The sequence below is a fragment of the Bos grunniens genome, chromosome 13, assembly GCF_055505025.1.
Source record: "Bos grunniens cultivar Pamir isolate PY7600 chromosome 13, Bosgru_T2T1.0, whole genome shotgun sequence".
NCBI classification, from domain to species: Eukaryota; Metazoa; Chordata; class Mammalia; order Artiodactyla; family Bovidae; genus Bos; species Bos grunniens.
Window position 1 is genome coordinate 19,123,382 of NC_141177.1, and position 12,134 is coordinate 19,135,515.

Below are 12,134 nucleotides of genomic sequence, written 5' to 3' on the forward strand. Positions count from 1 at the left end.
GAGATAGGGTCCCATCTCCCACAAGAGAAACCAAAGATGCTTAAAGTTTCCCTCTCCATCACCCCCTTGTAACTATGGCAAAGGCAACACGATCCAGGCATGGCCATTTGAATGCTTCCACCAGGACTTTGAATCTTGAACAAATAGTGTAAGACACAGGGTAGAATTTCTTTAAGATGGCACCATGCAGTGGTGATGAAAGCAGTGACTCCAGCTGTGGTATCCTTAACTAGATCATTACAAAAATGAGTAAGAGTCTATCATCATGGTCTAGTCAAAAGACTGAGAAATTTTCTCAGTTTGGAAACAGACACAGAGAGAGTCAGTCATAGGTTGGAACTTTGGGAAGCAGATGCCAAGACAGGATTTGAGGTGCAAAACATTAACTCGGGTCAGGAAATAAGATTGAAAAGAGAAGAAATCAAACTATAATGTAGGTCTGACAAAGACCCAGCCAACCTGGTGGGGAGCTCAGGAGTGAATACAGCTCATCAGAAACACAGTGCTGTTTCGCTGTATTTCAGTGACTTCCCTGGTGTTCCACTGGTTAAGAATCTGCCTGCCAAGCAGGAAACAGGTTTGATCTCTGGTCTGATAAGATTCCGCATGCCCTGGAGCAAGTAAGCCCATGTGTCACAACCACTGAGCCAGCACTCTGGAGCCTGTGAATCGCAACTACTGAGCCCGAGTGCTGCAATTACTGAAGCCTGTGTGCCTAGAGCCTGTGCTTCACAACAAGAGAAGCCATCGCAATGAGAAGTCTATACACTGCAATGAAGGGTAGCCCCCACCTGCCACAATTAGAGAGAACCCAAGCACAGCAACAAAGACCCAGCACAGCCATAAACAAATAAATAAAACTTAAAAAGAAATACAGTGGGTCAGAATGGCTGAATCTTTATACTTTATACCCTGGTTTTGCTCAGTCACTGGGTGAGAACACTCCCAGGATGAGCATGACCTTGTGCAGGACTGTGCTCTGAAGTGAGACAGACACTAAGGGAACGGGAGTCTTTAGAGGTTATCTGCTGATTATCTTTCCTTGAAGGCAGAACTGGGTGGGATACCTGTTGTGCCTACCAGAGAAAGAGATGAATTATGACATTGTGAACAAAGCAATAGAGTGGAATGGAGGGAGAGGATTCTACAGATACTGTATTTTGTAGGTGGGGATGAAGGGGGAGTAAACGAAGGTTAACACTGAGGTCTCTACATTGATATGATTTGATGGTAATTCTGTTTAACCTGGAGTAAACAACAGATGAGAGAGAACAGGATTGAAGAGAAAGATAAGGAATATCATTTTGAACATGTTGACTCTGAAATGTCTGCAAATATTGAGGTAGAGATGATTTCAAAAATCAAGGCAAATGGGGGAGGATCAGGAGCTCAGCAGCAAGTGCCAAATTTATTAAGTATACATATATTGTCTTATATGGTGGTATGGTGGTGGTTTAGTCACTAAGTTGTGTCTGACTCTTGTGACCCCCATTGACTGTAACCTGCGAGGCTCCTTTGTCCATGGGATTTCCCAGGCAAGAAAACTGGAGTGGGTTGTCATTTCCTCCTCCAGGGGATCTTCCTGACCCAGGAATCGAACCCACTTCTGCACTGCAGGCAGTTTCTTTACTGCTGAGCCACCAGAAAGCCCATTTATCTTATATATATATATATATATATATATATATATATATATATATATAAATAATTTAATACTCATAATGCCTCTATTAGGTAGGTATTGTTATACCCTTAAGGGTTATTTATTATATCCTTTTTGTATATTTTATTATACCTTTTGTTTATGAAGTGAGGAAGTTAAGTGCCTGGCTCAAGGAGGTAAAACTTGAGTCTGTCTTATGACAAAGCACATGCTCTCAAAGACACCATGATGTTTCCCCACGGAAACCACCATATGTAGACAGTATTTGAAGTCATGGAAGTTAACAGGTCACCGGAAATGGTACAGTTTAAGGGGGCACAAAAGGAGCCAAAAAAGGAATTCTAAGGAAGTCACCATTTCAAAGGTGAATTGAGGAAGCTGACACATGCAAATGGACTGACTAAGAGGCCAGAACAGTTTTTAAAAGTGAGAAGTATGCTATCTCAGAAGTTAGGGTAAAAAGAAATTCCTAGTCCACAAAGTGAATTGCTGCAAATGTCATGGAAGATGAAGGTTTCACATGTAGAGGTCACTGATGATCTTAGAGCAGTTTATAGACAAGTCAGACTGCAGTGGGTTGGATAGTGAGTGGGAGATGAGGAAGCAGAAGCAAAGGGTACAGGTTAAGAAATTCCCTGGTTAGGGAACTAGACCCCACGTGCTGCAACTAAAGATCCCACATGTTGTAATTAAGACCTGGCACAGCCAAATAAGTATTTTTTTTAAAAAAGAAGTTTTCTCTTTCTTAAAAAAAGGTGGGGGGCGGGTGTATAAGTTACTTTCCCCAAAGTTTTGCAAAGTAGAGGAAATAATAATGCTGTATACATAAGTAAGGAATTTTATTAGTTATTATTATTGATTACTTAATAACTCCTTGCTCCCATATTACTTGAATTTCACACTTTCATCATTTCTCTGGTTACCACTACCTCTATTGCACCAGTGTCTCTTCCCAAATCTAACATCCCTGAAAGCACAGAATGTTGGTTATTTGGGTTGCGGATGACTTGTTTTACTTGGTTGTGTGTTTTGAATGCCTCAGATTCTGTCTTTGAAAGAAGGGCCATAGACCACCTCCGTTGCCCCAACTCCATCATCTGTTTTCCACAAATACAAATAAGCATTCACTTCCCAGACCAATTCAGCAAAATATAGGAGTTCTTTGGTTCTTAGCAAGCCGAGTACCATGTCTACCTAGGCTCCTCCCCTTCCTTCCCCCAAACTCTTGGTGGGCAGATCTCAGAGAAGAAATGAGCTGCCACTCTAAATCTTCTGGAATATAATGTCCCAGATGGAGAGTGTGCACAGTTCTGCAGTGAGCTGAATCAGTCTAGCCTTTTTCCAGCGAGGGCTGGAGAGAATCAACACCGCCGCCGTCCACCTGTGCACAGGAAGATGCCTACAGCCACTCCAGTGACGATGAAACAGCCCACCAGGACGCCCAGGACCAGTGAAGTGTAGGAACGGCCTGTTTGGCTTCCTGCTGAACGTGGGAAGAGTTAGCTTGAAGAACATACCCCCAAACAAGTGAGTCCATGGTTTGAGTCAAACCCCAAAGGATTTCTTCCCCAAAGGAAGTAGGGGAGGGGCTAGTTTACCAATTCACATAAGATGTGTGTACTCAGTCCCAAATCGCCAGCCCTGGGCCTCCTGTTGCTCAAGAGGTATCCATCTTTCAGTTCCACCCATTGGCCTGGAACCCACCCAACACATAGGTCCCTCCCTGAGCCCATCATACCTTTCAAGTTGTTCGTGGTGATGTGTTTCTGTATGTATTGCACACAGGTGTCCTGTAGAAATTCCCTCAGTTCGTACCGAGTTCGATTGTACTTGTTTAGCTGGTCAACCGTGTAGGTGACCACTCTGGATGGTGCATGAGGTTCCGCCACCCATGAGGCTGTTTTTGGCTGGAAATTTACAAAGGAGCTCCCATTCACAGCCACTTCGAAGAAGACACGGGCTTCCGAGCCCTCAGGAGGCAACTCGCAGCCCAGGAAGCAGCGAATGATCAGAGGAACTGTAGGTAGGGGATTCAGGATCAGGGGACAGTGTGGAAAAGGTGTCAGGTGTGAGGAGGAAACGGAGATCAGGGTGCAAGGTGGACCAGGGACAGGGACTCCCAACAGGGACTACCCCGAAGCCTTGCCAAGCAGGAAAAGGGCCTGAGGGACAGTACAGTACGTCAGCTAGGATACCGACTCTTCTCCAGCCTCAAGCACCCAGCCCAGTACTCGGCCCGACTCGTTCTTCCATAAGCCCGCCCCCTCGTTTATGGCCCGCCCACAGGCCACGCCTCCCATCTCAAGAGGGCCCGCCCTCGCCAGCCCCGCCCCCCGTGTGCTTCACTCACAGGTCACGCCCCGCTCCTGGTGCACCACCTGCACCAAGCCCACGAACTCCTCCAGGTAGCGATTCAGGTATCTCTTCGTGAGTGCCCAGCTGTCGGGCTCCTGCAAGGGCTGCAGCTGTTGGATCGAGACATTGTGGCCTGGGCCTTCCAGCACGTGCGTCAGGACCCCCCCCAGCGTCGCGTTGCCCCGGTGCCACACTTGAGAGGGGTTGCGGAAGTAGGAGACCTGGGTCATGTGGAGGTCCCACGGGCCTGGGGGCGGAAATCAGAGCGTCTGGTCCGGGCCGGCGTGGGAGGGGTCAGCGTGTAACTCGAGATAATAACCCCCTACCCAGAGGTCAGCCGCCCACCCTGGCCCTTTATAAACATAAATTGCCCTCCTACCCTTCCACCCATTTGACGCTGTCAAGTAACCCTGTCAGGAGGGCAGGACAGGGGTTATTATCTTTGTTTTACATTTGAGGAAACTGAGGCTAGACGTGCAGAAGCCACTTGCCCCAGGATAATCCAGACGAGTGGAAGAGCCACTCTGACATCCTTTCAAGCTCTCACCCCTTCCTCCCCCCACCCCCTCCCCATCCCCCCGCCATTTCCAGTTAGTTATTAAATCCTGGTGGCTCAGACACCTGCAATGAGGGAGACCTGGGTTCAATACCTGGGTCCAGAAGATCCCCTGGAGAAGGAAATGGCAACCCACTCCAGTTTTCTTGCCTGGGAATTCCCATGGACAGAGGAGCCTGGCGGGCTACAGTCCATGGGGTCGCAAAGAATCGGACATGACTGAGGGACTAACACATGTTCACATGAAGACCCAATTTCATCTCCTATTCTCTGCCTCTTCTGCCGCTGCCCTACTTCAGGCCTTAGTCGTTCTCATCTGGACTGGAGTAGTGATTTCCTTATCCCCTCCACTCATCCTTTAGTCTCTCCGCTTTTTATCTGACCTCCACCCGGCCCAGAAATAACACTACAGCCTTCTGCTTAAAATCTTCCAGGGACACACTCCTCTATCAACAGCAACAACAATAATAGCTGCTGCTGCTAAGTCGCTTCAGTCGTGTCCGACTCTGTGCGACCCCATAGACGGCAGCCCATCAGGCTCCACCGTCCCTGGGATTCTCCAGGCAAGAACACTGGAGTGGGTTGCCATTTCCTTCTCCAATGCATGAAAGTGAAAGTCACTCAGTCGTGTCTGACGCTTTGAGACCCCATGGACTGCAGCCTACCAGGCTCCTCTGCCATGGGATTTTCCAGGCAAGAGTACTGGAGTGGGTTGCCATTGCCTTCTCTGAATAATAGCTATTGAGTGCTTATTATGACCTGGGCACTATACTTTACATGCACTATTATCTTATTTGTGCCTTCCTCCCATTAAGTTGATGTAGTAGCTACTATTATTAACCCCATCCATATGGAAAACAGACAAGTGGCATAGGAGAGTTAAGATTAGCATGCAGGCCGTCTGAATCCACTCAACTACACTGTCTCCCTATAAGCTATCTGTCTATAGAATCAATCTAAAGTCTTTAGCCCGACATTCAAAGCTTCCCGAAGGCTGGTTCCCCCACCACCCCCTCGCCGTCTCCCCCTCCTCCCAGCTCTTTTGGTCTCTTCCCTATGCTTAGATAGTACATCAGTACTTGGAGTCTGTCATGCTGCCTTTCGGCTGACATGTGAATAGCATGGCAGGGTTGCTCTGCCTCTTGGCAAACTTCTATTCATGCTTTAAGGCCCAGCTCTATTGCCCTGTCCTTAGAGAAGTTTTCCTAATGCTTCTCCTCTTTGCCCTCCCATACACAGTGGGTCAATTTCAGTAATCCCAGATTCTGCATAACTATCTTCAAACACACAGACTTCCATCCCTCTTGGTGCTGGAATCATGTCTGGTTATCTCTGCCTCCTACACCTGCCAAGGGCCTGGCATGGAATTGGTGCCCAGAGAATGTCTGAGGAGGGAATGAGTCCCAGGTTGTAAATCTGTGTGGCGGGGGATGTCTCTGTCCATGTGTGCATCTGAGAAGTTGTGCTCTGTATCTGTAGATGTGAATAAGTATATCTGTGTGGGTCACCCCCAGACAAGGTTCTTACCTGCTAGGTGACCAGTCTCCTTTGTAAAATGGAGATAATAGTATTACCCACCTTGCAAAGATTTTGTGGAGGTTAGATGAGTCAATACACGTCTTAACTGTAGTGAGCACTCATTGAATACTGGTTATTTGCTGTCTCTCTGGGGCAGGGGGTAGGGGAGACTGAAGCTACAGGGACTGCAGGAGAGGAGAGAGGAGGCCCTTGTGCAATTATAATACAGGGTAGAAACTCCCCTTCTCTGCTTAAATGGAGCCACTGTGACAGCCTGATCCCCATTAAGTTTTCCTACTAACTACAGCTTGTCTTTCCCCTGAGTTTCCTCTCACCAGTCTTCCTCCACTGTCTCTAGTCTCCTCTTCTGCCTCACAGTTCTCAGTCCGAGTCTTTCCCAAAAACTCCCATCACTTCTCCCAGTGTCTCTCATTCCTTCCATCTCTCATCTCATCTCTTTTCCCATCTTCCCTAAACTCACCTCCATCCACCATCACCCTCAGACCTCTCCCTCTCCAGACTTTACCCACCCACCTCTCCCCTCTACCCATGGCTAATTCTCTCACCCTTTCTACCAGCCCCTTTCCCATTTGTCTAGTTTTGTTTCCCCCTAGCCTCCTCCATCTCCCCCTTCCCAGGAGCTGAACTGTAACTTCCTCAGCTTGGCTTGGGGACACAAACCAGTCCCTAGGATCGCCTGCCCACTGGAGAGATCCAGCTGGCTGCAGGCCCAGAACCTGGGGGATAAACTCTCCTCTGGTCTTGCCTGGGTACCCAGACAGGCTGAGAGTCCCTGGAACCATCCCAGGACAGGACATATGCCATCGACTCACCATCTGAGGCTTCCTGGCTGCAGAGGGCCCAGCCGGGCAGGAGCAGTGGCAGCAGGGGCAGCAGTGTTGTCAACATTCTTTGCTGAGGTTCTCAACCCCACCTGGGCTCTTGGCTCTGGCAGACTGAGGGCTCCGGCCGGCTGCTGCCTAGGGGAAGAAGAAATGAGGACTGTCTGGGAGGGGAGAAGGCTGGACGGAGGAGGCTGGAAGGTGGCCAGGGCTTGGGAGGAGAAAGAGGGCGGCAGGCTTATAAAGTGTTATTCTTACCCTGTCTCATTTCCTACTAGGGGGCTGGCCTCCCTCTTCCCCTCCCTCTGCCCCGCCCGCATCACACCCTCCTGCCCAGACCTGCCTTTTCCCTTTTCCCTGGGCCACTTCCGAGGAACAGTGAGCGGAAAAGGGGGAGAAGGGCCAGAGAGAAGTCCTGCCCTCGCTGAGTCAGGGGGTGGGGCATCCACTTAGAGCAGATTTTAGGATGTTGAGATCAGCATGCTTCTGATGAGGAAACTGAGGCCCAGAGAGTACCCAAAGTGTGTACATCATGGTGATGACAGATCCGGGGTTAGAATTCCGTTTTCCAATATGTTGACTACATTTTATCAGAATTTTTAGTAAATAGTAATTATACAGTCAGGGATCTTGTTCTCAGAAATAGTCACAAAATGAAGTAAAGCAGCTTCATGCAGCATTGTTTGAAACAGGAGAGAATTACAAACAATCTAATTCTCAGCAGAGAACTCGTTCCTTATAGTAATATTTTTCAAAATGAAGTCACAAACTATTAGTGGGCAATGAAGACAATTAGGCAGATTATGATTAGCAGGGTTTTTCCTTTGAATGAAATAGACTTGAATGAATAGACTTCTTTCCTTAGAATGAAATAGTATAAAAATTTTCAGTGCATCACCCTTAATCAGGGTAAATATTATTTCATGAAATATTTGTTCAACTGTATGTGTGTGTGTATTGGTTTTGTGCATGTAGGTTTCTATGATGGATATTAAATAGCAGTATAAAGTGTATTTCTTACTCGAGGAAGCAAATACAGTAAGTCCCCTATACACAAATGAGTTCTGTTTCGAGATTGCGTTTGTAAGTCCAATGAAGTTAGCCTGGGTACCCAACTAACACAATTGGCTATATAGTACTGTACTGTAATAGGTTTATAATGCTTTTCAGAGAAATAAAGCAAGCACAAAAAATAAAAAATTTTAATCTTCTGGTACAGTTCCTTGAAAAGTACAGTAGTATAATACAACAGTTGGCATACAGGGACTGGCATGCATGTTTGCATCTTTGAACATTTGCAACTTGAAAGTTCCTATGTAGGGAACTTACTACCAGTGCCCGCTCTATTTTCATCATATTACTTAGCACTACCTGAAATTATATTACTTACTCATTTACATGTTTATTGTCTGAATGTCCCATCAGAATGTAAGCTCCATGAAGATAGAGGCTGTCCATCTTATTTGCTTCTATACCTAGAACAGTGCAAATAATAGCATAATAAATAATAAATATCAGCTAGTGGATGACAGAATGAGATAGTTATAATATGTAGAAATCATCAGGAGTAAGTTATGGAACATTATGTACAGTTTAGAACCACTTACGTGTCAACCATATACACAGCAACTAAACAACCTATTTCTTTGTGGGAGTAAATGAATCTGGAAGGATATACATCAAATATAGCAATGGTTTATCTCCAGGGAGGGGCCTGAGATTAAGAGAATGTGTGTGTCTGTGGTGTGTGTGTTAGGGATGGCAATTTTGTGAAAGGTTTTCTCTATTTTGTGAAGGATTTTATCATTCTATCTGTACTGTTTGAAAATTTTGCATCTAGAATGTGATCATGTATCTCTTGTTGAATTAAAAATAGAAGTTTCAGTAACAAATTGTGGTAGAAGAAGGTGGCAAATCACTATGAGCTGATGTGTTGACTTGAGACACTGATAAATGAAAAAAGGAAGTGTGGAACAATACATATAGTATTGCTGTGCTGTATTTAGTCATTCAGTCGTGTCTGACTCTTTGCGATCCCATGGACTGTAGCCCACCAGGCTCCTCTGTCCATGGGGATTCTCCAGGCAAGAATACTGGAGTGGGTTGCCGTGCCCTCCTCCAGGGGATCCTACCAACCCAAAGATGGAACCCACGTCTCCTACATATAGTATTGGGCTGGCCAAAAAAGTTCATTCAAATTTTTCTGTAAGATACTACAGAAAAACCCAAACAAACTTTTTGGCCAACCCAATAAAATTCCGTTTATTTTTAGTTTAAAATTTTTACTTCTGTCCATGTAATCCATATATAATTTGATTATTATATTAAAAGAAACTTTATGTGTGTACCTATGTATTTGTATATGCATAGAAAAAAATGCCTGCAAGGGGACTATCAGTAGAGAGTACCTCTGGGAAATGGGATTAGGTAAAGGGCTGATGGGGGAATTTTAACTTTTTATTTTACATACTGTTTCTCAGAGGGAGAATTGATGTCATAGAATTGGGGCAAATCTTGGGTACATACCAGGCTCCCAATTTCTGAGCTGAAAATATACAGGAGTATCCATACTCACCTCTCAGTTGTTATAAAACAACATAGACAAAACAGTTTTTTCCAGCTCATCAAAACAATCTAGTCTGAAGGAGAAGATGGGCTTTGTTTTCCTGAACTAGGGCTCAGAAAAAGCAGAAGAATTTAAGTCACTGCCAATTATATTGTCTCATCTTTTATGCAAAATTCAGATCAGTTCAGTTCAGTTGCTCAGTCGTGTCCGACTCTTTGCAACCCCACGGACTGCAGCACGCCAGGCTTCCCTGTCCATCACCAACTCCCAGAGCTTACTCAAACTCATGTCCATCAAGTCAGTGATGCCATCCAACCATCTCATCCTCTGTTGTCCCCTTTTCCTCCCGCCTTCAATCCTTCCCAGCATCAGGGTCCTTTCTAGTAAGTCAGTTCTTCACATCAGGTGGCCAAAGTATTGGAGTTTCAGCATCAGTCCTTCCAATGAATATTCAGGACTGATTTCCTTTAGGATTGACTGGTTGGATCTCCTTGCAGTCCAAGGGACTCTCAAGAGTCTTCTCCAACACCACAGTTCAAAAGCATCAATTCTTCAGCACTCAGCTTTCTTCATAGTCCAACTCTCACATCCATACATGACTATTGGAAAAACCAAAGCTTTGACTAGATGGACCTTTGTTGACAAAGTAATGTCTCTGCTTTTTAATATGCTGTCTAGGTTGGTCATAACTTTTCTTCCAAGGAGCAAGCGTCTTTCAATTTCATGGCTGCAATCACCACTTGCAGTGATTTTGGCGCCCCAAAAATAAAGTCTGTCAGTTTCCACTGTTTCCCCTTCTACTTGCCGTGCAGTGATGGGACCAGATGCCATGATCTTAGTGTTCTGAATGTTGGGTTTTAAGCCAACTTTTTCACTCTCCTCTTTCACTTTCATCAAGAGGCTCTTTAATTCTTTGCTTTCTGCCATAAGGGTGGTATCATCTGCATATCTGAAGTTATGATATTTCTCCCGGCAATCTTGATTTCAGCTTGTGCTTCATCCATCCCAGCGTTTCTCATGTTGTACTCTGCCTATAAGTACTCTGCATATAAATTTATACAAAATTAGTATGAAATAATTCATACTTGAAGAAGTCATTCACGCTTGAAGAATTTTATCACATACACACACAAGCCCCCAGCACTCAGTGTAAGAAGTAAAATATTACCAATATAATTGAAGCCCCTTCTATACTCCTCCCTAATGCATCTCTCTCCCCCATGGCCCACCACCAAAGTAACCACTAATCAGATTTTGTTATTTTTTACAGCCTTACATTTCTATATTCCTATATGGCATATGCATTTACTCTTAAGTAATATATGGTGGTATTCTGCAAAAGTTGGGCTTTATGTAAATGGTATTGAAGTGCTTGTATTCCTCTGCAATTTGCTCTTTTTCACCTGACACATTAATAAGGTTCATTCATGCTGCCATGTGTTGGTCTATTCATTTCCACTGCTTTATGACATGTCATGATTATGAACATATCACAATTTATTTATCCATTTTCCTATTGTTAGACATTTCAGTCTTTTTTTTTTCCTAGCTCTTTGCTATTATAAACAACATGAATGTTCTTATAAACATTTTCTTGTGCATGTGTGGGAGAGCTTTTGTAGATACAAACCTGGGAGTGGAATTGCTGAGTCAAGGGTATATGCACATCTTCAGTTTGACTAGATATCGCCAAACTGCTTTACAAAAAGTTTGGGCCAGTTTATCCCCTCATAGTACATGAGAGTTCCCTCATCCGTCTCCCGGCAGGCTGTAGACATCGTCAGATGTTGGGTATCAAATGGCACTTGGTTTTGGTCTTCCTTTGCTTTATCTGGTTCCTAGTGAGTCTGTGCATTTTTGCTTTGCCTTTTGTCTCCCTTGGGGGCTTGAAGGGTACTTTGGGATAAAGTACATGATTGAACCAATTTGGAATTGAAGGCTGTGAGTCTTTGATCTAAGTAGATAGGGCCTGGGTTACTGGGATTATTAAAGTGGATCCATACCAGAACTTCCCTGGTGGTCCAGTGGTTAAGACTCCATGCTTACAATGCAGGGGATGAGGGTTTGATCCCTGGTCAGAGAGGGAACTAACATACACGTGCCAAATGGCCAAAAACATAAATTAAAAAATAAATAAAAATTTTAAAAACTGGATCCACTCCAATACACACAGAGCTAATTACAGAGAGGTCTTTCCCACCAAGCTAAGATCTGTCGTGGACACAGTGGCAACAGCCACAGCTGTTTCCCAAGCACCCTCTTCACACACCAGTGCCCTGAAAATTAAGCAGCAGAGATAGCAATTGTTATAGGTAACATTTATTGTGGCTAGGAACAGTTTTAAGATCTTTATACAAATAATCTCACATTATTCACATGCCAGCCCTACCAGGTAGGTTTTATTAACGTCATTTTATAAATAAAGAAACAGAGGCTTTGAGAGGGTAAATGACTTACCTAAGTTCAGTTCAGTTCAGTTGCTCAGTCGTGTCCGACTCTTTGTGACCCCGTGAACCACAGCACGCCAGGCCTCCCTGTCCATCACCAACTCCCGGAGTCCACCCAAACCCATGTCCATTGAGTCGGTGATGCCATCCTAAGATCATATAACAAAAGCTCTAATTTGAAACTACA

At 44.9% G+C, this 12,134-nt stretch overlaps 1 protein-coding gene across 6 annotated transcripts; it reads right to left on the reverse strand.

Annotated features, from left to right (window-relative positions):
* Nucleotides 1-2,485: 2,485 nt before the first annotated feature.
* PROCR (protein C receptor) lies at nt 2,486-10,542 on the reverse strand. 6 transcript variants are annotated; one of them, XM_086332206.1, is made up of 6 exons: nt 9,510-10,542; nt 8,325-8,409; nt 6,926-7,072; nt 4,014-4,265; nt 3,402-3,680; nt 2,486-3,143 (listed from the first exon to the last, which is right to left on the reverse strand). In XM_086332206.1, exons 3-6 carry the CDS (start codon nt 6,999-7,001, stop codon nt 3,025-3,027), a joined length of 726 nt encoding a protein of 241 aa, XP_086188332.1. In that variant the 5' UTR covers nt 7,002-7,072; nt 8,325-8,409; nt 9,510-10,542; the 3' UTR covers nt 2,486-3,024. The 6 variants fall into 6 exon arrangements, with proteins under 6 accessions (XP_086188332.1, XP_086188328.1, XP_086188329.1 ...); XM_086332202.1 differs by having other exon boundaries at nt 2,486-3,146; XM_086332203.1 differs by lacking the exons at nt 8,325-8,409; nt 9,510-10,542 and adding an exon at nt 7,274-7,338 and having other exon boundaries at nt 2,486-3,146; nt 6,926-7,068.
* Between the last annotated feature and the right edge of the window lie 1,592 nt (nt 10,543-12,134).